The 25,950-nt window shown below is 43.1% G+C and overlaps 1 protein-coding gene across 2 annotated transcripts in view; it reads right to left on the minus strand.

Annotated features, from left to right (window-relative positions):
* Positions 1–1,277: 1,277 nt before the first annotated feature.
* The window catches only part of LOC115171390 (protein transport protein Sec24B), a 34,442-nt gene continuing 9,769 nt past the window's right edge, over positions 1,278–25,950 (minus strand). Inside the window, exons 4-24 of one of the 2 annotated variants that reach the window (XM_029728158.1) lie at positions 24,149–24,262; positions 22,044–22,127; positions 21,698–21,825; positions 20,954–21,138; positions 20,571–20,673; positions 19,862–19,988; positions 19,647–19,756; positions 19,407–19,519; positions 13,924–14,042; positions 13,557–13,612; positions 13,132–13,338; positions 10,488–10,611; positions 10,193–10,351; positions 9,787–9,960; positions 9,443–9,553; positions 9,159–9,334; positions 6,578–6,715; positions 3,595–3,699; positions 3,202–3,294; positions 2,659–2,762; positions 1,278–2,178 (exon numbers count right to left, since the gene is read on the minus strand). In XM_029728158.1, coding sequence (XP_029584018.1) covers positions 2,064–2,178; positions 2,659–2,762; positions 3,202–3,294; positions 3,595–3,699; positions 6,578–6,715; positions 9,159–9,334; positions 9,443–9,553; positions 9,787–9,960; positions 10,193–10,351; positions 10,488–10,611; positions 13,132–13,338; positions 13,557–13,612; positions 13,924–14,042; positions 19,407–19,519; positions 19,647–19,756; positions 19,862–19,988; positions 20,571–20,673; positions 20,954–21,138; positions 21,698–21,825; positions 22,044–22,127; positions 24,149–24,262 — 2,645 coding nt within the window. In that variant the 3' untranslated portion in view covers positions 1,278–2,063. The remainder of the gene's footprint in view (positions 2,179–2,658; positions 2,763–3,201; positions 3,295–3,594; positions 3,700–6,577; positions 6,716–9,158; positions 9,335–9,442; positions 9,554–9,786; positions 9,961–10,192; positions 10,352–10,487; positions 10,612–13,131; positions 13,339–13,556; positions 13,613–13,923; positions 14,043–19,406; positions 19,520–19,646; positions 19,757–19,861; positions 19,989–20,570; positions 20,674–20,953; positions 21,139–21,697; positions 21,826–22,043; positions 22,128–24,148; positions 24,263–25,950) is intronic. The other variant, XM_029728167.1, reaches the window with a different exon arrangement.

The raw sequence follows: 25,950 nt of genomic DNA on the forward strand, positions 1-25,950 counted from the left end.
GTGTGAAAAGTAACAATTAGGTTCTATATGAAATGATTTGTGGCATTGGTGGTTTGTCTTAAAAGTAAAAAGTTTAAGGAAAACATGTTTATTTCCAGTTGGATGGTGATAAAGAAACAGTATACCATGCACTGTTATGGCTTGCTAATCCAGATTGTATCAAATGATGTATCTAACCCAAAAATAGAAAGAAAGAGTAAATGAAAATCTCTGAGTAGTCTACAACATATTCCCTACTTGACTAAGTCCTTCTTGGCGGACATTAAAAGCATGATTGGATGGAATATTTGAGGTTCAAAGCAATTTCCCTTGTAAATAACAAGTTCACCATGTGGGAACCACAGATGTTTGCAAATGGAGCAGGGAGTCAGGACAGTTCATTTATTATCCATATATCTACAGAGTATTTTTAAATGAGTACATCTGAGGTATGCCCCCTTTTCAAGTTAGTCAACCTAATCTTAGGAAATGTGTTTACTAGAGGAGATATGGTGAGTAAAATGGCGGAATGTCTTCCAAAACATTGGTCTAATTTCAGAGAACAGAAAGTGATGTTAATACAGTTTCCTTTTCAGGGATGAAGCTAAATGATTCCTCGAGTTTTATACTATTGACATTGAGACATGTTAGCAAGTTCCCAGCTATACTAAGTGCTTTTGTAAGTATACAGTGCAGATGGATACCAATGATTATAGTCATTAGTGGTTCATTGAGTATGTAAAAGGTATTGTATTCCCATCCTTTTTATTTAGGAAAGTCCTTTCCTTTATAAAACATAACTTCGATATGCCTTTCAGTTCTCTGTGATAGGAATCTTAAATCAGTAGAAAACGTAGATGTGCTTAGCCAAGATGAAAAGAAATGCAATGTTCCTGCCAATCACTTGACCATAATCGTGTCCCCTCGACCAAAGCAAAACCGTTTGGTCACATGATACAACTATTAATATTCTCCACACACACCATGAATTAAATATATTTTAGCAGATGAAGATCCTTTAGTCCAATGTTTCCCAAACTCGGTCCCGGGGACCCCAATTGGTGCACATTTTGGTTTTTGCCCTAAAACTACAGCGGATTCAAATGATCAAAGCTTGATGTTTAGTTGATTATTTGAATCAGCTGTGTAGTGCTAGGGAAAAAAACTAAACGTGCACCCCTTTGGGTCCCGAGGACCAAGTCTGAGAAACCCTGTAGTGCAATACCAGAATATACAACATCTGCAAAATATGTAAATGGCCTACTGTTATAAGAGGGAAAAAGAATCATCAAGCCAAATACTGTTTCATTTTATTTAATAAGCTCGTCATAAATTATCGCACATAAAATATTATTTTCAATAGTTACAAAGTGGACAGCAACTTCTGGTTAGCGGCTCAAAAAACAAGAGGGGGGGAAGTTCAGGGGTTTCAGTTTAATCTTGACAACACAGGGTTTGAACAGCAGGGGGAGGGGGCAGGGTCTTCAAACACTTGACTAGCATCCTGTTAAGCAAAGGGTAGCCAATCACCCGACTAGCAGCAGCAAACACAATGGTGAAAGATGCGGCTCCAAACCACACAGTGAAAACAAAGAGGGGATGCTGTACTCGTGTGTTTGAAAATAAGAGAAAACGGGACAAGGATGGGGAGGATGTATGATAAACTATGATACCACAACGTGCGGGGGCGTGTCGGAGAAGAGTCAACTTAATAAGATGAAGTAGCAGCCTCTCCTTGCTTTCCCTTGGGGAGAGATGCTACGTGGAGCTACGAAAGCGGCTGAGAGACGATAGGGGGAAGGGTTCAAGCCATCAAGATAGTTGAAGCAGCAGCCTGTTCAGAGCGCACAACTTGCTCCGTGAGTCCAAAACGGCAATTCCTTCACTTCAACTCCGGAAGTCATCTTCACTTTGGTCCTTCCACCAGCCTCCCCCTCTCATAGGCCGTGGTTTACCAGAGAGCTAGGGGTTCAGTGGGGTGGTGGCGTTGTCCATCGGTGGTCCTACTACCTCACTACAGTCAGTCTGAGGGAGATTTCGGTTTGTCATGTGCCACATTTAAGGGGCCTTCTGCTCAATGTGTTCTACTTGGACATCTGTTGCTGGATGTGGAGCAGGAACTCGTAGTAGGAGAGGGCCGACTCCGACCGGTCCTCTACCAAGTGCTGGAAAAAGCTGGTCTTCGCTGTAGCATCGTCCCTATAGGGAGAAGTAATGAAATGGATGAGCATGTGAAATAGGAATGAGAGCATAGTCTGAATAAATGTAGTCTATTGAAATTCCTTTGATGCTCTAAAAGCTTCTTTGAATTTGTAAGACTTCCTTTCGTGAACAAAACAATTCTCAAAACGGCCTCTTTGCGTTCATAAGACTTCCTTTTGGTGTGAAGAACTGTCCTATGGTACTTAGACATGGGTAGGAAACAGATCCTCACAGCAGCCTGTCATAGTGCAACAACACACCGGCATGACATTAGAATGAACTAAAACAACGCTCACTATAGAGGGCCTCCATCTTAGCCGTCCATCAACGACCCTCACAGTGGCTGCACGTTCACATTGAACATACAGGACCTTTTTTACCACATGAGAAAACTGATGGTTTGCTACATAACATGGACCAAGGCGCTTCATTTGCAACGCACACACCGATTAATCAGACCAGGGGCACTTGACTTACTTCACGACGTGAAGAGTTGAGCTGAAGGTTCTCGAGTCCTGTAGCCAGGCGAGGAGTGCACGCAGTCGTTCAGACAGAGGGGTTTCCAGCTCAGGAATTTGGGTCTGGTATTCATAAAAGAGAAGCGGGAAAAAAAAGAGCCACATCATTGTTTTTACTACTGCTGCACCCTCAAGAAAGACAGACTCCAGAGACCTAGTGGTTGGTTTCAATGCCAGATCTTCACGTCTCGTGTGTGTGTGTGTGTGTGTGTGTGGGGTTTAGTGAAATAGGTACGTGTGGTTTGGAATGTGAAGTTTGTACGTGGTTGGTTGTTGCAACACCCCTGTTGTGTGATGACACATTATTTGAGGTAGCCACGGCCATTCGTCAAAAAGTAGAACCAAACATAAACAAATGATTGAATAGTTAATGACTCCTTAGCTGAACTAACTGAGTACAGTACTCACTCGTTGTGAAGCACCAGCTGGAGATAAAACACTGAGTTATACACAGCGGTAGATGTGTCACATTGTGTCTAATAAAGGTCTGTGCCTCACTAACCATGTTAGGGGGTATAGAAGCATGGTTTGGGCATCCCAACACGTCCCGAATGAACATATCATTACAGCATTTCCCAATCCACAAGTAAAAGACCTGGAGAAGAGAACAAAGGCAGCCAAAGTAGTGCACATTAGAACAGTAACAAGGATCTTTCTTCACAAATACAAGATTCTTTCCTCCAGTCCCTTCTCTTACGTAATCACTGATCTATGCATGATTGGATATGTGAAAGTGGAGTTACTACCAGTACTGCCTTCACCTATCCAACCTCGTCAGATCTGTTATTATCATGGAAGAACGGATGGAGGAGTGCATTGCTAAAGTCTTCAAACAGAGACGAGGTACATTTTACAGGGACTTTGGTCATATGAGTGAGAGCACAGCAGGACTTACGCTGCCACAGTCCATGAGGAACGCTCCTTCTCTGGTCAGCTTCTCAGCCGTGAGGTGCAGCAGATGAGGCTGGGGCACTATGCAGTCGTTCAGATGGAGCGCCCCCTGTGGACAGAAAGGGTAATGCATTATCCGTAATTCGTATACTGGTGACCATCCCAGCTAAACAAAACCAATGTTTCCAGCTGTGAACCAGTCTAAGGCTGCAAATACATAACAAATCAGTATCAGTCCACCATTATAGAATCACTGTATCTAAGAACTGAACCAATAACTGTTTTCACTCATTTGCTATATGCAGGATGGGAAATGAACACCTGCCACCCGCGGGTCAATTTTGGCACTGGCAGGTAAGAATGACTATTTCACCAGCCACGTTGGCCAGAACATTTGAGAAAAGTATTTTTTCAATGCAAAGCCCAAATGTAGAAGTTGGTCGAATTGACCTGAAAAGGCTAATGAAGTGTGACTTTGTCCTTGTGCTTCTTGGCTAGTTACATAGATTTGTTCAGACGCTAGTTTGCTTTTCAATATTAGTTTGAGTTTGCTGCAACTGTCTGCTGCTAGCGGAGAGCAGAGATTCTCCTCTCTGACATACACGGAGTGTCTCCTTACCATGTTAACGGCCCGCCCCTTAGAGGTAACTGAAAAAAAAAGTACACCTAATGACTAAAATATTTGCGGGTACATAGTGCTTGTTTGAGCATGAAACGCTCCAACAAAAACTTTTATTAATGAACTTAGTCGTTTCTTATCATTAAAACACCTATCAAAAAGGGGACCATCGCCCTCTCCCAGAAGTTTGGTTGCTTGTAAAACTTGTACATTTAGATAAGCAAAAGTGTGATTGCTCCGCACTCCAAAAGACGTCGCATAAGGCTTACTTCAAATGTTTTCTTCATTATTTTCACTGCAGCAGGTATAGTTTACGCAGACGTTTTGGCTTGGCAGCCTTCTTCAGTGTGTAGGTCTTGTGCTCAGTGTGCTCCTAAATTTCAACTTATGTGCTCCTTGTAAAAAAAATGTCAGCGTAGAGGCCTGAACTCTAATAATAAATTAGCCGTATCACAGCATTTTTGTGGCAGGTTAGGCACTTTGTTGATTCTTGATGTTCAGTTGTAAAACTGTTCATACAATTGTATCTAAATTATTACACCACATTAACAACATCCCTACCACATTACTTCTAATTAGTAATACATTTCTTGTTTTAGAAACATTACAAAGCACGCACATCCATTATTTGTGATTTTTCGTGTAATAGTGGCGTAAAATAAACTACCGGTCAAAAGTTTTAGAACACCTACTCATTCAAGGGTTTTTCTTTAGTTTTACAATATTGTAGAATAATAGTAAAGACATCAAAACTATGAAATAACACATATGGATGGAATCATGTAGTAACCAAAAAAAAAGTGTTAAACAAATCAGAATATAGTTTATATTTGAGATTCAAATAGCAACCCTTTGCCTTGACAGCTTTTCACCCTCTTGGCATTCTCTCAACCAGCTTCACCTGGAATGCTTTTCCAACAGTCTTGAAGGAGTTCCTACATATGCTGAGCACTTGTTGGCTGCTTTTCCATCACTCTGCGGTCCGACTCATCCCAAACCATCTCAATTTGGTTGAGGTCAGGGGATTGTGGAGGCCAGGTCATCTGACGCAGCACTCCATCACTCTCCTTCTTGGTAAAATATCCCTTACACAGTGTGGACGTGTGTTAGGTCATTGTCCTGTTGAAAAACAAATGATAGTCCCACTAAGCCAAAACCAGATGGGATGGCGTATCGCTGCAGAATCCTGTGGTAGCCATGCTGGTTATGTATGCCTTGAATTCTAAATAAATCAGACAATGTCACCAGCAAAGTAACACCACCTCCTCCATGCTTTACGGTGGGAACCACACATGCGGAGATCATCCGTTCACCCACACCGCGTCTCACAAAGACACGGCGGTGGGAACCAAAAATCTCAGATTTGGACTCATCAGACCAAAAAGGACAAATTTCCACAGGTCTAATGTCCATTGCTCGTGATTCTTGGCCCAAGCAAGTTTCTTCTTATTATTATTATTATTATTGGTGTCCTTTAGTAGTGGTTTCTTTGCAGCAATTCGACCATGAAGGCCTAATTCACGCAGTCTTGAGATGTGTCTGTTACTTTAACTCATTAGCATTTATTTGGGCTGCAATTTCTGAGGCTAGTAACTAATGATCGTATCCTCTGCAGCAGAGGTAACTCTGGGTTTTCCTTTCCTGTGGTGGTCCTCATGACAGCCAGTTGCATCATAGCGCCTGATGGTTTTTGCGACTGGACATGAAGAAACTTTCAAAGTTCTTGAAATGTTCCGTATCGACGGACCTTCATGTCTTAAAGTAATGATAAGACTGTTGTTTCTCTTTGCTGATTTGAGCTGTTCTTGCTATAATATGGACTTGGGTATTTTACCAAATAGCCCTACACAACTGATTGGCTGAAACGCATTAAGGTAAGAAATTCCACAAATTAACAAGGCACACCTGTTAATTGAAATGCATTCCAGGTGACTACCTCATGAAGCTGGTTGAGAGAATGCCAAGAGTGTGCAGCTGTCATCAAGGCACAGGGTGGCTACTTTGAAGAATCTCAAACATAAAATATATTTTGATATGTTTAACACTTTTTTGGTTACTACATGATTCCATGTGTTATTTCATAGTTTTGATGTCTTCACTATTATTCTACAATGAAAATAGAAAATAGTCAAAATAAAGAAAAACCCTTGAATGAGTAAGTGTTCTAAAACTTTTAACCGGTAGTGTATTTTGGCTGGTAAAAAAAAAAAATCTGAGTGGCTGGTAGGTTTTTACCCAATCTACCTGCCAAAGTTGCTGGTGGACAAAAAAGTTAATTTCCCACCTGTGTAGATCATAACACCAGAGGTCAGTGGAGAGCTGATTTTGGATCAGTTGTTAAAAGCAGAGTGTCGGTGTGATCTCTCACCTGGTCTGACATGGTGTCCAGGCGGTAGAGGTCAGGGTGGACCGTGCGCATGATCTGCTGCAGCGGCTGGCTCTTGAACTCACACATGGCGAAGACACGCTCGTCTAGCTTGGTGCTGGTCCCTGTGCGCAGTGCTTTCTGTTCGGTGGAGAGGAAGAGGAAAGAGGAGGAGAAGAGGGAACAGACTCATGAGAAGGGGTGGCATTGACAGCTTCCTTCTAACTTAACTAGTGACTGAGATAAACAGTACATACAAAAGCTCCTCTGGCCAAAAGGGCTAGGTATGTGTAAAGGCCGGCTCAACCCAGAATCGTCCCAAAGCGCAATTTCAACTGTCCAAAACTGAAGATGAAGCATCCCAAATGAAATTAGGCCCACTTGTAAAAAAATAAAAATGCATTTTAAAAAAATGATACAAAATAAATGAATATTCCAACATGGTGCTACTCTAGGACCTAGGTCATTCACAGTGATTTGAAAGACTAATATGTGGACTACTGAAATAGATCAACTCAGCCACAAATTCGCATTCAAATACTAGCCTCTAAAAAAAAAAAGCTAACATTTGAATAATATTCAAATCTATTTTGCATACATTTACATAATAACATCAACTGGACTTTTTCCCCCAAAAAAATTGTGACAGCCTTATCCTAAAATTGATTAAATAGTTTTTTCCCCCTCATCAATTTAAACACAATAATGAGAAAGCAAAAAAACAGGTTTAGACATTTTTGCAAACGTATTACAAATAAAAAATGGAAATTACATTATAATAAGTATTCAGACCCTTTACTCAAAACTTTGTTGAAGCCCCTTTGGCAGCGAATACAGCCTCAAGTCTTCTTGGGTACGACGCAACAAGCTTGGCATACCTGTATTTGGGGCGTTTTACCTACTCTTCTCTGCAGATCCTCTCAAGATGTCAGGTTGGATGGGGAGCATCGCTGCACAGCTATTTTCAGGTCTCTATAGAGGTTGTTCGATCAGGTTCAAGTCCGAGCTCTGGCTGGGCCACTCAAGGACATTCAGAGACTTGTCCCAAACCACTCCTGCATTGTCTTGGCTGTGTGCTTAGGATCATTGTCTTGTTGGAAGGTGAACCTTCACCCCAGTGAGGTCCTGAGCGCTCTGGAGCAGGTATTCATCAAAGATCTCTCTGTACACTACTTTGCTCCGTTCATCTTTCCCCTCAATCCTGACTAGTCTCCCAGTCCCTTCCGCTGAAAAACATCTCCACAGCATGCCGCTGCCAGCACCATGCTTCACCGTAGGGATGGTGGCAGGTTTCCTCCAGAAGTGATGCTTGGCATTCAGGCCTAAGAGTTCAATCTTGGATTCATCAGACCAGAGAATCTTGTTTCTCATGATCTGAGAGTCTTTAGGTGCCTTTTGGCAAACTCCAAGAGGGCTGTCATGCATCTTCTACTGAGGAGTCGCTTCCATCTGCCCACTTTATCATAAAAGGCCGGATTGGGGGACTGCTGCAAAGATGGTTGTCTTTCTGGAAGGTTCTCCCATCTCCAGAGGAATTCTGGAGCTCTGTCAGAGTGACCATCGGGTTCGTGGTCACCTCCCTAACCAAGACCCTTCTCCCCCGATCGCTCAGTTTGGCCAGCTCTAGGAAGAGTCTTGGTTGTTCCAAACTTCTTCCATTTAAGAATGATGGAGGCCTCTGTGTTCTTGAGGACCTTCAATGCTGCAGAAATGTTTTGGTACCCTTCCCCAGACCTGTGCCTCGACACCATCCTGTCTCGGAGCTCTACGGACAATTCCTTCCACCTCATGGCTTAGTTTTTGCACTGACATGCACTGTCAACTGTGGGACCTTTATAGACAGGTGTGTGCCTTTCCAAATCATGTCCAATCAATTGAATTTACCACAGGCTGACTTCAATCCAGTTGTAGAAACATCAAGGATAATCAAAGGAAACAGGATGCACCTGAGCTCAATTTTGAGTCTCATAGCGAAGGGTCTGAATACTTATGTACATAAGGTATGTTTTTTATTTTTAATGAATTGTACTGTAAATATAGGCTAAAACGCCAGTCATGTTTGACAAATACAATGTAAGATAATTAACATTAATGGCTCAAGGCTTGACTGTCGACACGGTTCGTTCAGATCAAATGGTCAAAAGACATATCACCCACCTTGCAATCTGAGCGGAGGCAGTCCGCAATTTTTTAAACATTTAACCATACACTTAATAGTTTAAAATGTAATAACTTATTTTTTTCCCGAACTTATTTATTGAATAAATTATTTTAGGGTGTGACCAAATAATGGGCTGGTGCCACCAACTGAAAAAGTCAGTGGCACCAGGGGAGCCCTGTAATGTAAATAAACAATAGTTTACCAACATGTTAAGCTAAACGTTTTGATCTGTTGCATCAGCCTCATTGGTTAAATTATTTTTGGGGGTTTGTATGAATTTTGGATCTATCGTCCAGACAATTTTTTATTGTCCCCGGGACGACCTTAGATGCATGTGTTGGGGCATATGTACACAAACCCGAGACGTGTTTATGTGTACAGTCCTGTCTGCAGACTGTTTGTGTGTGTAGTGCACAGACTGACCTGTTTGAGTAGTGCCAGCACGTAGAGGGGGAAGAGACACAGGGCTGCAGGGGCGATGAGACCAGACTGCTGGATATTAGATACGGTGTTCTTGTATGCACTCAGAGAATCCACCACCGCATTCACCAGGGCATCCCGGGCATCCGACAGGCTTGACGATATCGACCGGTCAATGGCTGTTCATAGAAATTGAAAAATCAGGTCCCATGAACAAATACTGTGAGAGAGTGTGAGAGTGAGAGTGAGTGAGAGAGAGAGAGAGAGAGATAGATACACACACACACCCATGTTGGCTAGGAGGCAGGTGATGGCCTGAACATCAGCCCCGGCATATACATCACTAAGCTGGCTCACCACTGGCAGACACAGAGTATGGACCCGGATCCGCCTCTTCCCTAGGAGGACGTAGAGAGGGTCACAGAAATAATTAGAGAAGGGCGTACACTCAGTCTTTGTTAGATGATACTAAAATAACTGTTTAGAAACAAATTATTAATTTTGTTAAAAGTAAAAAAGTGGAATGACTTCCCCACGAGCATTTAAAATATTTGACTAAAATTATTTCCACAACGAATTAAAATGTGAGAAGGTTGAAGAGATTAAACTGTGTGCGCACGAATGTGTGTACCTTTGCTGGAGGTGTACAGCAGCGCAGACTGGAAGCAGGCCAGCGAGGTGTCGGCCAGGCTCTCCTCTATAGACATCTGCACGGCGAAGCCCGAGTCTGGGTTGATGTTGGCCAGGGACAGCAGGTCCGTCGAGCGCACAAAGAAGTTCCCGTGGAACGTGTGGATGGACAAGCCTGTCAACCAAGGAGAGAGGAGACCGACATACTTAGTAATGATAACCCCTAAATAGATATGGAAATGGTCAATAAATGTATACTGTTCATTTTGGCGAGTGACAACATTAACTTTCAGAAAGAAAATAAACCCGCTAAAAGACAATACACACATTTTTTTTTATTATCTAGAAGTAGTTTACTGTTGCAAAATCGTAACAACTACATACTTGTTTACATCTTTGAGACCTACCTTTGGTGCATCGTATCCTCATAACGGCCTCAAAGCCGATCTTCCTGGTGAGGTAGCGCTCCAGATCCTTCTGGAACTTGTCCAGCTGGGCCGGGTTGTGAACGTGGTGCAACGAGGGGTAGTAGAAGATACTGCCCGCTGAGAACTTAGACATACAGGCTGGACCGAGGAGAGGGACAGAGGATGCTGTGGTCAGCCTGATGTTTAATGTTTACTCTAAGGACGGCTATATTCTATTTTATCATGAGATTTTGTAGGGTTTTTTTCAGCTAAAGAATGAGCGGTCACGTCTTACCTAGTGAGGCCAGGTCAGAGTACTGGGAGCTGAGGAGGAACAGGTCCACTCCTATCTGTTGGCCAGAACAGTCCAGGGCCAGCTTCTTGTAGAAGTCTGTGGCTGGGCCCAGGTGTTGGACCCCCTGTCACAACATAACATGCACAATAGACTTCTTAGACAACTGGAACCTTACATCACAGAACCATACTCAGGCATTTGGCTGTAACAGCAGAGGGCGCACTCCCCTATCCACATCGACGGGACAGCAGTGGAAAAGGTAGAAAGCTTCAAGTTCCTCGACGTACACATCACGGACAAACTGAAATGATCCACCCACGCAGACAGCGTGGTGAAGAAGGCGCAACATCGCCTCCTCAACCTCAGGAGGCTGAAGAAATTTGGCTTGTCACCTAAAACCCTCAAACTTTACAGATGCACAATTGAGAGCATCCTGTCGGGCTGTATCACCGCCTGGTACGGCAAATGCACCTCCCTCAACCGCAAGTCTCTCCAGAGGCATCACCGGGGGCAACCTACCTACCCTCCAGGACACCTACAGCACCTGATATCACAGGAAGGCCAAAAAGATAATCTAGGACAACAACCACCTGAGCCACTGCCTGTTCACCCACTATCATCCAGAAGGCGAGGTCAGTACAGGTGCATCAAAGCTGGGACCGAGAGACTGAAAAACAGCTTCTATCCCAAGACCATCAGACTGTTAAACAGCCACCACTAACACAGAGAGGCTGCTGCCTACATACAGACTCGATTCATTGGACACTTTAATAAATGGATCACTAGTCACTAATAATATTTACAAATCTTACAGTATATACATTTGAGATGAGTAATGTATTTTATACCATCTATTGCATCTTGCCTATGCCGCTCGGTCATCCATATATTTATATGTACATATTCCTATTCCATCCCTTTAGATGTGTGTATTAGGTAGTTGTTGTGGAATTGTTAGATTACTTGTTAGATATTACTGCACGGTCGGAACTAGAAGCACAAGCATTTCATTACACTCGCATTAACATCTGCTAACCATGTGTATGTGACCAATAACATTTGATTTAATTTGATTTTGTTTGTACACTACCAGTCAAAAGTTTGCACACACCTACTGATTCAAGGGTTTTTCTTTATTTTTACTATTTTCTATATTGTAGAATAATAGTGACGACAATGAATAAAACATATGAAAAACAAATGATAGTGCCACTAAGCACAAACCAGATGGGATGGCGTATCGCTGCAGAATGCTGTGGTAGCCATGCTGTGGTAGCCATATTTCTTGAATTCTTAATAAATCACAGACAGTGTTACCAGCAAAGCACCCCCACACCATCACACCTCCTCTTCCATGCTTCACGGTGGGAACCAAACATGCGGAGATCATCTGTTCACCTACTCGGCGTCTCACAAAGACACGGCGGTTGGAACCAAAAATCTCCAATTTGGACTCATCAGACCAAGGACAGATTTCCACCAGTCTATTGTCCATTGCTCATGTTTCTTGGCCCAAGCAAGTCTCTTCCTCTTATTGATGTGCTTTAGAATTGGTTTCTTTGCAGCAATTCGACCATGAAGGCCTGATTGACGCAGTCTCCTCTTTACAGTTGATGTTGAGAGGAGTCTTACTTTAACTCAGTGAAGCATTTATTTGGGCTGCAATCTGAGGCTGATAACTCTAATGAACGTATCCTCTGAGGCAGAGGTCTTCCTTTCCTGTGGCAGTCCTCATGACAACCAGTTTCATCATAGCGCTAAATTCTTGGGATTGACTGACCTTCATGTCTTAAAGTATTGATGGACTGTCGTTTCTCTTTGCTTATTTGAGCGTCCTTCACATAATTTGGACTTGGTCTTTTACCGAATAGGGCTAAGAGAAACGACAGTCCATGATTACTTTAAGACATGAAGGTCAGTCAATCCGGAAAATGTCAAGAAAGTTTTCAAGTGCAGTCGCAAAAACCATCAAGCACTATGATGAAACTGGCTCATGAGGACCACCACAGGAAAGGAAAAACCACCGTCAGTGATTTATTTAGAATTTAAGGCACACTTAACCAGCATGGCTACCACAGCATTCTGCAGCGATACACCATCCAATCTGGTTTGCGCTTAGTGGAACTATAATTCGTTTTTCAACAGGACAATCACCCAACACACCAACAGGCTGTGTAAGGGCTATTTGACCAAGAAGGAGAGTGATGAGTGCTGCATCAGATGACCCGGTTTCCACAATCACCTGACCTCAAACCAATTGAGATGGTCTGGGATGAGTTGGACCACAGAGTGAAGGAAAAGCAGCCAACAAGTGCTCAGAATGTGGGAACTCCTTCAAGGCTGTTAGAAAAGCATTCCAGGTGAAGCTGGTTGAGGAATGCCAAGCGTGAGCAAACCTGTCATCAAGGCAAAGGGTGGCTACTTTGAAGATTCTCAAATATATTTTGATTTGTTGAATACTTTTTTGGTTACTACGTGATTCCATACATGTTATTTCATAGTTTTGATGTCTTCACTATTATTCTACAATGTAGAAAATAGTCAAAATAAAGAAAAACCCTTGAATGAGTAGTGTCCAAACTTTTGACTGGTACTGTGTTTGTGTGTGTCATGCCTGTGTGTGTGTGTGACTCATCACTCATACCTTGGTGCTGGACCTCTGGTTGGGGTCCTCCCGGGACTGCAACAGGCCGGCGCCCAGCGTGGGTAGCTGGGTTTGGAACACGGAGACGCGGCCCCCCGTGGGGGACATGAGTTTGTAGGCAGCCTGCAGCGCCGGTCCCAGGGCACTGTGGGTCTCCCTGGTCTGGCTAAACATGCTGTGTAGGGAGGTCAACAGTACCCTCACCAGCTGGGGGGGGGGGGGGGAGAAAGGAGAGAGAAAGAGAGCAGTCACATTTTTTAAAATAATCACACAAAAAAAGCCATACAATCAAAAAACACTACCACACATGGTCAAAAAACACACAAAGACTCTCACCCTCACATGCCAGTCAAGAAAACAAGCCTGTGATGACACTGGTAAACACAAATAGTTGCAGACATTCTCAGTCAAATAAAAACCTTTACCGCTCTGCTTTCCTTCAGGTTCACCAGCAGACTGTCGTGGGTTGGAATGAAGATATCTACAAAAACAGAACCAAGACGGAATCATTTAATGTATCACAGCTCCAATTCAATTTCTGGGATATTTAATTTGGAGAAATACCACAACAACAACAAAAAAGTTATTATTTCAACCATTAGTAAATAAGTGACAGGTCAGTTTGAGGGAGGGGGGATGCAGTCAGTCTGCAGTCGTCAACACTACACTGTTGCCTTGCCAAGAGTTGTTTAGCAAGATAACAACATGTTGGCTAGAGCACAAACCGATTGACATTTCTAGGGAGTGGACCTGAAGACGGATGAGGGGAGCTGACTGAAAGAACACACACACCGTCGATGTCGGAGACCACCAGCATCTGGGGCTGTGAGAGGCTCTCGTTGAGGTTGTAGAAGTGGATGGTGCTGTTGAAGGTGATGAAGCCAACTCGGGTGCGCGTGTCCCCGGGCATCCTGAAACACAGAACCCCCAGAGAGTCACCCTAGCCTCCAGCGTATAACAGAACTGGACAATGGAAATGGCAGAATCTCTCTTGGCTTTGACAATGCCAGTGTGTGTGTGTGTGTGTGTGTGTGTACTGGAATTCTGGTGAACTCATTTCCACGTCAAAAAGTGTGATTATGGATTTGGCATTATGGCGTTGACGTAACAGATCTTCCAGACATCGAAACCAGCAGGGAACAGTTGTCAGAGCTAGTTTTGTTAGGTTAAGACAAAGAACAATTGAATTTCCTGGGAAAAACTGTAATGACAGTCCTGCTCAAGTATTCCATGTCTCTTTTCCTGGCGAGAAAAACTATATATACACACAGTTGAAGTCGGATGTTTACATACACCTTAGCCAAATACATTTAAACTCAGTTTCACAATTCCTGACATTTAATCCTAGTAAAAATGTCCTGTCTTAGGTCAGTTAGGATCACCACTTTATTTTAAGAAAGTGAAATGTCAGAATAATAGTAGAGAGAATTATTTATTTCAGCTTTTATTTCGTTCATCGCATTCCCAGTGGGTCAGAAGTTTACATACACTCAATTAGTATTTGGTAGGACTGCCTTTAAATTGGGTCAAACGTGTTGGGTAGCCTTCCACAAGCTTCCCACAATAAGTTGGGCGAATTTTGACCCATTCCTCCTGACAGAGCTGGTGTAACTGAGTCAGGTTTGTAGGCCTCCTTGCACACACACGCTTTTTCAGTTCTGCCCACAAATTTTCTATAGGATTGAGGTCAGGGCTTTGTGATGGCCACTCCAATACCTTGACTTTGTTGTCCTTAAGCCATTTTGCCACAACTTTGGAAGAATGCTTGGGTTCATTGTCTATTTGGAAGACCCATTTGTGACCAAGCTTTAACTTCCTGACTGATGTCTTGAGATGTTGCTTCAATATATCCACATAATTTTATTTTATTTATTTTGCTCCTTTGCACCATATTATTTATATTTTAACTTTTAACTTTCTTCAAACTACAAATCTACCATTCCAGTGTTTTTTCTTGCCATACTTTATTTACTTTGCCACCATGGCATTTTTTTGCCTTTACCTCCATTATCTCACATCATTTGCTCACATTGTATATAGTCTTATTTTTTTCTACTGCATCATTGATTGTATGTTGTTTTACTCCATGTGTAACTCTGTGTTTTTGTATGTTGTCGAACTGCTTTGCTTTATCTTGGCCAGGTCGCAATTGTAAATGAGAACTTGTTCTCAACTTGCCTACCTGGTTAAATAAAGGTGAAATAAATAAAAATAAATAAATAAAAATAATTTTCCGACCTCATGATGCCATCTATTTTGTGAAGTGCACCAGTCCCTCCTGCAGCAAAGCACCCCCACAACATGATGCTGCCACCCCTGTGCTTTACGGTTGGGATGGTGTCCTTCGGCTTGCAAGCCTCCCCTTTTTCCTCCAAACATAACGATGGTCATTATGGCCTAACAGTTCTATTTTTGTTTCATCAGACCAGAGGACATTTCTCCAAAAAGTATGATCTTTGTCCCCATGTGCAGTTGCAAATCGTAGTCTGGCTTTTTTATGGTGGTTTTGGAGCAGTGGCTTCTTCCTTGCTGAGCGTCCTTTCAGGTTATGTTGATATAGGAGTCGTTTTACTGTGGATATAGATACTTTGTACCGGTTTCCTCCAGCATCTTTACAAGGTCCTTTGCTGTTGTTCTGGGATTGATTTGCACTTTACGCACCAAAGTACGTTAATCTCTAGGAGACAGAACGCGTCTCCTTCCTGAGCGGTATGACGGCTGCGTGGTCCCATGGTGTTTACACTTGCGTACTATTGTTTGTACAGATGAACGTGGTACCTTCAGGCTTTTGGAAATTGCTCCCAATGATGAACCAGACTTGTGAAGGTCTACAATGTTTTTTTTTTTCTGAGATCTTGGCTGATTTCTTTTGATTTTCCCATGACGTCAAGCAAAGAGGCACTGAGTTTGAAGGTAGGCCTTGAAAAACATCCACAGGTACACCTCCAACTGACTCAAATGATGTGAATTAGCCGATCAGAAGCTTCTAAAGCCATGACATCCTTTTTTCTGGAATTTTCCAAGCTGTTTAAAGGCACAGTCAACTTAGAATTAATACAACTTACTTACACTAAGTGAAATAATCTGTCTGTAAACAATTGTTGGAAAAATGACTTGTGACACAAAGTAGATGTCCTAACCGACTTGCCAAAACTATAGTTTAACAAGAAATTTATGGCGGTTAAAAAACGAGTTTTAATGACGCCAACCTAAGTGTATGTAAATTTCCGACTTCATGTATATGTCTTTCTTTACTTCATAGTTGAAGCGTATCAACTTCAAACAGGCTACTCCTTGTGGAACTGTTACAGATTATCCCTCTGGGTTGCCCAAATCCTATTGGTCCCCATATTTATTTTATTTTTAATTCACCTTCATTTAACCAGGTAGGCCAGTTGAGAACAAGTTCTCATTTACAACTGCGACCTGGCCAAGATAAAGCAAAGCAGTGCGACAAAAACAACAAGAATAACAAACAAACGTAGTCAATAATACAATAGAAAAAATTAAATACAATTTGAAAAATCTATGTATATTGTGTGCAAATGTTGAAGAGTAGGGAGGTAGGCAATAAATAGGCAAAATAATTACAGTTTAGCATTAACACTGGAGTGACAGATGTGCAAGTAGAGATACTGGGGTGCAAAAGAGCAACAGGGTAAGAAATAATATGGGGATGAGGTAGTTGGGTGTGCTATTTGCAGATTGGCTGTGTACAGGTACAGTGGTAGGTAAGCTGCTCTGACAGCTGATGCTTAAAATTAGAGAGGGAGATATAAGTCTCCAGCTTCAGTGATTTTTGAAATTCGTTCCAGTCATTGGCAGCAGAGAACTGGAAGGACAGGCGGCCAAAGAAAGTGTTGGCTTTGGGGGTGACCAGTGAAATATACCTGCTGGAGCGCATGCTACGGGTGGGAGTTGTTATGGTGACCAGTGAACTGAGATAAGGCGGGGCTTTACTTAGCAAAGACTTATAGATGACCTGGAGCCAGTGGGTTTGGCAACGAATATGTAGCAAGGGCCAGCCAACGAGAGCATACAGGTCGCAGTACATTGGGCTTTGGTGACAAAACGGATGGCACTGTGATAGACTACATCCAATTTGCTGAGAAGAGTGGAGGCTATTTTGTAAATGACATCGCCGAAGTCAAGGATCGGTAGGATAGTAAGTTTTACGAGGGTGTGTTTGGCAGCATGAGTGAAAGAGGCTTTGTTGCGAAATAGGAAGCCAATTCTAGATTTAATTTTGGATTGGAGATGCTTAATGTGAGTCGAAGGAGAGTTTACAGTCTAACCAGACACCTAGGCATTTGTAGTTGTCCATCAGAACCGTCCAGAGTAGTGATGCTAGTCGGGAGGGAGGGTGCGGGCAGCAATCGGTTGAAGAGCATGCACTTAGTTTTACTAGCATTTAAGAGCAGTTGGAGGCCACGGAAGGAGTGTTGTATGGTGTTGAAGCTCGTCTGGAGGTTTGTTAGCACAGTGTCCAAAGGTCCAGATGTATACAGAATGGTGTCATCTGCGTAGAGGTGGATCAGAAAACTACCAGCAGCAAGAGCGACATCATTGATATATACAGAGAAAAGAGTCAGCCCAAGAATTGAACCCTGTGGCACCGCCATAGAGACTGCCAGAGGTCCGGACAACAGGCCCTCCGATTTGACACCCTGAACTCTATCAGAGAAGTAGTTGGTGAACCAGGCGAGGCAGTCATTTGAGAAGGCAAGGCTATTGACTCTGCCGATAAGAATGCGGTGATTGACAGTCAAAAGCCTTGGCCAGGTCGATGAAGACGGCTGCACAGTACTGTCTTCTATCTATGGCGGTTATGATATCGTTTAGGACCTTGAGCGTGGCCGAGGTGCACCCAGATTGCATAGTGGAGAAGGTACGGTGGGATTCGAAATGGTTGGTGATCTGTTTGTTAACTTGGCTTTCGAAGATTTTAGAAAAGGCAGGGCAGGATGGATATAGGTCTATAACGGTTTGGGTCTAGAGTGTCTCCCCTTTGAAGAGGGGGATGACCGCGGCAGCTTTCCAATCTTTGGGGATCTCAGACGATACGAAAGAGGTTGAACAGGCTAGTAACAGGGGTTGTAACAATTTTGGCAGATACTTTTAGAAAGAGAGGGTCCAGATTGTCTAGCCCAGCTGATTTGTAGGGATCCAGATTTTGCAGCTCTTTCAGAACATCAGCTGTCTGGATTTGGATGAAGGAGAAGCGGGGGGGCTTGGGCAAGTTGCTGAAGGGGGTGCTGAGATGTTGGCCGGGGTAGGGGTAGCCAGGTGGAAAGCATGGCCAGCCATAGAAAAATGCTTATTGAAATGATCGATTATCGTAGATTATTGGTGGTGACATTGTTTCCTATCCTCAGTTCAATGGGCAACTGGGAGGAGGTGCTCTTATTCTCCATGGACTTTACAGTGTCCCAAAACCTTTTGGAATTAGTGCTACAGGAAGCAAATTTCTGTTTGAAAAAGCTAGCCTTGGCTTTCCTAACTGACTGTGTACATTTTTTGAATGCGGCATGCTTATTTAAGATGGTGAGGAAAGCACTTTTGAAGAGCAATTAGGCATCCTCTACTGACGGGATGATGTCAATATCCTTCCAGGATACCCGGGCCAGGTCGATTAGAAAGGCCTGCTCGCTGAAGTGTTTAAGGGAGCGTTTGACAGTGATGAGGGGTGGTCGTTTCACTGCGGACCCATTACGCAATGAGACAGTGATCGCTGAGATCCTGGTTGAAGACAGCAGAGGTGTATTAAGAGGGGAAGTTGGTCAGGATGATATCTAAGAGCATGCCCATGGTTACAGATTTAGGGTTGTACCTGGTAGGTTCCTTGATCATTTGTGTGAGATTGAGGGCATTTAGCTTAGATTGTAGGATGGCCGGGGTGTTAAGCATGTCCCAGTTTAGGTCACCTAACAGTACGAACTCTGAAGATAGATGGGGGGCAATCAATTCACATATGGTGTCCAGGGCACAGCTGGGGGCTGAAGGGGTATTTTATATGTATGCATGCTGATGGACTTAACTGCTAAAATAGAATGCACCAGAGAGATTCATTTCAATATTCCTCCAGTTCTTGCGCACTTGCAAGCAGGCCAATGCAAGCACGCCTTTGTCAGAGGGCGTGCCATATTTTACATTTCCCTTTTTTTTCTCTCCCCTCTCTCTTTGAAATGGAGCCTAAACTACAAAAAGAGAGACTTATTTTGAGAACTAAAAGGTTGCCAAATACTATGTATGGACTCTATGGCAAAGCGACTCACTTGTCCAGGTTTTCCAGTAGGGTGTGACAGAAGACGTTTAGGTAGCCTCCCTCCACCGCGTTGTGAGACACATCCAGCACAAACAGGTACACTGCAGGCTGAGGGGGACGCAGCTGGGGAGAACACATGCTTTACTTCAAACATTCAACCAGTTAACATCTGCAGTCTGACGTGTGTCTGATGGAGACCTGCATGCAGGTGGACTGAGGGCAAACTGCTTCTGGATGGATGAATACTAACCATGTAATCTGAAGAGGCTATGAACTCCACAGTGGAGTTCTGTACCTCTGGCCTCTTGTGGGGCTCTCCATATGAGCGGGTCACTGGGTTATACATGAACTCATCAGGAACTGAGGAGGACAATATTTACATTCAGTTGATTTAGCAGATGTTATTGAACATCAGCATTTGGACATTGCTGCCCTTGTACACATATTGAATAGAGGGATCCGTACCATCGTTGACCCTGTAACAGAGATTGCATTTCCATCTCCTCTGGTCCAGGAAGGAGACGAAGGGGTTAATGTAGGTGCGACAGGAGCGACATCTCACTATGGTGTTGGACGTGATCACTGGGAGTTGCTATGGATAGAGAGAGATTCTGTGATGAAGATGACTTTTTGTTCATCTGTGGTTTGTTACAAAGTTATATCTGAAAATGTGGTCTAAACTCTATATTTGATCTAACCTGCATCTGCAATTTGCATCTGTAAGAGTGGAATCCTTTCTGTAAACAACTCCTTATGTCAATACCGACTGGCTTTTTGTACTTTTACCACTTTGCACTTCGACTGAACCTAAAACAACGTATTTTTGCACCTCCTTGTCCTCCATCTCAACCTGCATTGCCTCCTGCTGTTCTGTTTCTGTACTCAGTTTAACTTAATATGACAGGGTTATATTTAGGGGGCATTGTATAGATCAACACTGAAAATCAGTCAATATAAAAAGCCACTGACAAGTTTTGTTCTAGGATATTCACTCAATTCCACAACATTTGTTCTGTGCTATGTTCCAATGTAGCAAATTGCCCTTCCAAGTTCATAGCTCCATGAAATGTCAGTTCCTTACACCTATCCAATCCTCTCAGATCTACACCAGGAGTTAGGGGCCAGGGGATGTTTGTGGGCAGGTCCCTGGTTGTGTTCAGGTTGGGTGTCTTACTGTGAGGTCTCTGAAGGGGTGCAGGAGCAGGCCTAGGGGAAGCCGGGCTTTATTCAGCAGGGCCTGGGTCTGGGGGATGTTGGTCAGGGTACACCTGAACGTGCTGTGGAGGCGAGAGAGAAGAGCGTTTAGCACTGCCTTGCCAGGCATGAGCTAATATGTTTCATTGAGTTAGCGGAGACTATGGATGAACAATGCAGTGTGGAGATGGAGAAGTACGTTTGAAATCAACAATGTTTCCAATATGTGTTTTGCTTGATCCTATCAATAAGCTTGGGAGACCTGTCATTTAAAGTGTTTCAGTTTATGCTGCATTTTGTCAGTGAGTTTTGTGCTCAGATAGCAGCATATTCTCAAACCCACAAACTCTCCCTCCCTCTTACTCCGGGCTGCAGTTGGCCTTCTTTAGGTCAGCGCTGAGGTTGGGTTCTGGGGCGTCCAGGGGCCGGTGGGGCAGCAAGTTCCTTTCCTGCAGCAGGTTGACCGGCCGCAGCGCCTCCACCTCCAGCTCTGGTACACCGCTCAGCCCCCCAAGGGCCGCAGACAGCTGGGACATGTTAGGGAAGGGCTGCACGGACAAATGGGATGCAGTTAGTCACACAGTAAAATGAGATAGGTAGATCATTACCACAAGGGTCAGGTTTGGAACAGAGATGAACATGATAGAAAGGAACAGATGAGAAATGTATTGACCAGTGGTGTAAAAAGTACTCAATTATCATACTTAAAGAAAAGTAAAGACACACGACTAGAAAATTACTCAAGTAAAAGTGACCCAGTAAAATACTACTTGAGTAAAAGTCTAAAAATATTTGGTCTTAAATATGAACCAGACGACACAAATTTCTTAAGATTATTTAAAAAATATATATATTTAGGAATGTAGTGAAGAAAAAGAAAAAGTTGGCTAAAATATAAATAGTAAAGTAAAGTACAGATACTCCAAAACACTACTTAAGTAGTACGTTAAAGCATTTTTACTTAAATAATTTACACCACTGGTATTGACTTAGTAGGCTAACTCCTTTTCATGTATTTCATGAGGGACCATATTAGAATGAGGAATATATCGTATTTTTATCATTTTAGTCATACACAACCAGGTGGGTTGCACCAGAACATCTTACCTGTGGCAAATGCTGATAGCCAGTTTGGTTGTACCTGCCGTGTGAGGGGGAGGAGTCTGTCCTGGAGACCGGCCTCTGCTGATAGACTGGCTGTTTGGGCATGTCGGCAGACGGAGGATTGGAGAACTCTGGAAATAAAGAGAGAAACTTTAAAGTTGCATGTACCAATGGATAGCTGCCCGTTGAGCGCATTTGGGACTGTGGTTGAGTGGAGATATGTGGTGGAAGAAATGTTCAATTGGATGACGGATCTACCATCAAGATGGGTTGGGTCAAATTTTTCAAATGCCTCCGCAATGCAGAGTACATGTAGCGTTGGATGTTAAGAGCTGAGTAAAGTATGTACCTGGGTAGCTGCCACCTTCCAGGGAGTCGTAGCTGTTGGGCACCGGCGACGCACTGCCGGTGGTGGTTGAAGAACTATCCCCGCCTGAGAAAGGAGGGAGGTGAAGAGCGAAACAGTTGTGAGAAGCTGTTGTCTTTCAACGGTTTAGTACAACTCTGCAGGGCCTTGGACATGCTGGCGGGAGAAGAATAACACATGAAAGCTGCTGAAATGGGAAAAATAGGTGAAGCCACAGACAGACAACCCAACTCAGTGGCCTTGTGGGTAGTGTGTCCACACTGAGATTAGGCTGGGGATCCAACTCCCAGTCATACCAAAAACTGTAAAAATGGGACTCAATGAGTCTTTGCATGGCACTTAGCATTAAGGAGATAGATTGTGGGTAAGGTCCTGTGATAGACTAGCCTCCTGTCAAGGGGTGTACTTGTACATGAAGTTTACTTACGCTTCAGAAACAGGAAATAGGCTCCTACTCCTATGAGCCATTCTGGCTCGTACAAGCCAAGGCTACTTACTTATAGAGAAACAGACAGCAGTTACCATCATCTCCCTAGGCCATGCACATAGAGCCTTTCCTTCCATCTCTTGAGTAATTGGGTAGAAAGGCTATGGGGCACTACGAGATGGTGCATTTAAGTCTCAGCCACACGCACATCGGAGTTGATTAATCAAATTGGGCCAAATGGAGGGCTGTGACAGTGAACCAAGATAGCACTGCCTGCACAGGCCAAGAGCTCATTGGATGAGCTCCAATTATCCCAGGCAGCTAAATCTGACTGCAACCCCACTGGATTAAGTGATCTGGATATTAGTGAAACTGGCTGGCTGGGGACACAAGGATGATATGACTGACATGCCCTTGTTCTCGTAAAAATTCATGTCATAATAACACAAAACAGCAAAAAGGTAGGCATAAACAAATGTTGGCCAAGCAACAGAGAGAGACAGAATGATAAGTGACCTGATCAAACAAGACAAACATCTGCGACTTGAAAATGACAATGAAAATGGTGGAATGATAGAGAGCGTTTTGAGTGTAAGATGGGGAGGAGGAGCACACCTTTAGCAGGAGGTGCTAGCGAAAGCTAGTGCTGACATGCCTAGGCCTCTACCCTTCTCCCGGCGGAGACCAGTGCCTGCTGGCCGGCAGCAACAAGGGACCTGCTATATTTAAAAAGCTGTTAACCTCTAGCCAATTACACAAAACCCAAGGGTGGGACCCACCAGCACCCCATGGACACTCATCAACACCTTCTCATTGAAACACTGCATGTACAGTGCATGCTGATAACCAAAATTGGAAATGTAGTATAATAACATCGTTATCAGCATAGCATAACTATGTTAGGTGCTAAGATTAGAGGTTCCAAACAAAGTGTAGGCTAGTGACTGGCCCAGATAGGGAGATACAGAAAAGTATGTTTTTTCCCTTATCTAAATGCAAAACCAATCATTCAAAATTAATAGTTTTTCAGGAGGATGCAATTCTGAAATTGCAATGGGAAGAAAAATGCGCTTCTTAATTCAGAAACCAGTTGGATCAGTGCCTGTAACTGAAATGCAATCGTTCTTAAATGGTTAGTGGGCGAGAGCTGAGAGGACATGATTGGACAGCACAAGAAGGAGTGCGTAGCCTGCATGTCAAGAAGACTAAACAGACCCTAAAACAACAAAGTTTCTCTGAAACACTACACCCTACTCACATGATTTAACTGATGAGTCGAATTAAGCTTAATCAAGGCTTATCCTAACTTGATCAAGAAGAGGTTAACTGATCAGCTTCACCTTTCTGACTGACATGCTTCACTGTGGTTTCAGTTAGTTACAATGAGCTCTCATCACTAACATCCAATATCTATTGGGAACACTGAGTGATAATGCTGGGAGAAGATGTGGCATAGCTGTTGAATGTGTGGAGGCCGTCAGGTGGGCAGTAGAGGGGGGCAGAGAAGCTGCTAGAGATGGGCGGAGGTGGCTTTGAGACATGAGTATGAATGCAAAGTGCTTGGGGTTGAAAGGAAAGTAAGTGCTGCATGGGTTGATGTGAGGGTCAGGTTAGTTGATGGTTATTGGAGTTGGGTTGGGAATAAAAGCTATAAGCAGACCTGCTTCCTCATCCTCATCATCATCCTCATCGGAGCTGGATGACGAGGGGGCAACGTTGGCGGCGGCATTGGCAGAGCTAGCGCCACTATTGGCTACATATCCGTAGTGCATGCCTGTGGGGGGGTGGGAGAGGGTACAAACAGAACAACCATCAACTATGTGGAGGTGAGGAGGGGGCGAGGACAGAACCAAAGGACTGAGTCCAGGAAATCTGTGTCTGTGTGGTGAGCACATTGGTGAGGATGGTTGCGATTCTCCTGCAAAAACGTCCCTACTCACTAGCTTCTACCACACAAACCAGGTTTTCATACAACCTTTTTATGCGAGTGAAGTACAAGTAAAAACAAGTGTCACGACAGGCCTGATGGAAACAGCAAATTTGGCAGTAAACTTTCCAAACGTCCACAAAACGGGATCTTTTTGTGTCAGTATAATTAATAATGCGAGAAATGGAAACGCTTATGAACAAATATTGATACAACCATCATATCAGATTTAAACCTTGAGTCATGTGGTAGTGGGAGGACAACACAACTCTGGAAAACATGTAGTTTAATAGGCTACAGATAAAAAAAAAAATGAACTTCACAGGGTGGTGAAAGTGCACCGTGACAGGCTTGATGTTCCTTTCCAATACATATCGAGGGTCTTATTCTGGTGACATAATGATCGATGCTTGGCTGCCGTTTGACAAATGGCTCTTTTGTCCAGAATAATCTCATCATGTAGGCTATACCAACACTATCTTCCAGCTGTTGGCTTGAGCACACAATACCAGAGTAGGCACGCTCACTATAGAATAAAAAACAACAACAATGATTTCAAAGTTGAACTATACACAAAGACAACTTTTAACAATTTCCACTGAACATTTTACCAAAACTAATTTAGTGGAATAATTGTGCAGAACTACTGTAAAATCTCCCTCAGGTTTTAATGCGACCATGTTTTCCAAAAACTCTGATAAATATCTGCTCCGAATTAAGATTCAAAACACATTTGCAGAAAGAATGGGGTGGTATTAAACTACAGTAACTGAAGAAGATTTACGCCCGGTAACGGAATTACAGTAACAAAATTCCATCATGGGTACCTGATCTGTACTATACAAAAATGTATAATTATGGATATGAATGTCATTCTCCTGAAGTTTCAGCACTGCGCAGCACGGTAGAGCACAGCAGAGTACAGTGTAGTACAATACAGCAAAGCAGAATACAGTACGATATAATGTACTGTACTTTTCTTTACTGTATGTATTGCACTATCCAAACATACAGTACCAGTCAAAAGTTTGGACACACCTACTGATTCAAGGCTTTTTATAAATTTTTACTATTTTCTACATTGTAGAAAAATACTGATGAAATAACACATTGGGAATCATGTAGTAACCAAAAGTGTTAAACAAATCAAACTATATTTGATATTCTTCAAAGTAGCCACCCTTTGCCTTGATGACAGCTTTGAACACTACTGGCATTCTCTCAACCAGCTTCATGAGGTAGTCAGTCACCTGGAATGCATTTCAATTAACAGGTGTGCCTTGTTAAAAGTTAATTTGTGGAATTTCTTTCCATCTTAATGCGTTTGAGCCAGTTGTGTTGTGACAAGGTAGGGGTGGAATACAGAAGATAGCCCTTTTTGGTAAAAGACCAAGTCCATAATATGGCAAGAACAGCTCAAATAAGCAAAGAGAAATGACAGTCCATCATTAATTTAAGATATGAAGGTCCGGCAATATGGAACATTTCAATAACTTTGAATGCTTCTTCAAGTGCAGTCGCAAAAACCATCAAGG

This window comes from Salmo trutta, chromosome 3 (genome assembly GCF_901001165.1).
Source record: "Salmo trutta chromosome 3, fSalTru1.1, whole genome shotgun sequence".
NCBI lineage: Eukaryota > Metazoa > Chordata > Actinopteri > Salmoniformes > Salmonidae > Salmo > Salmo trutta.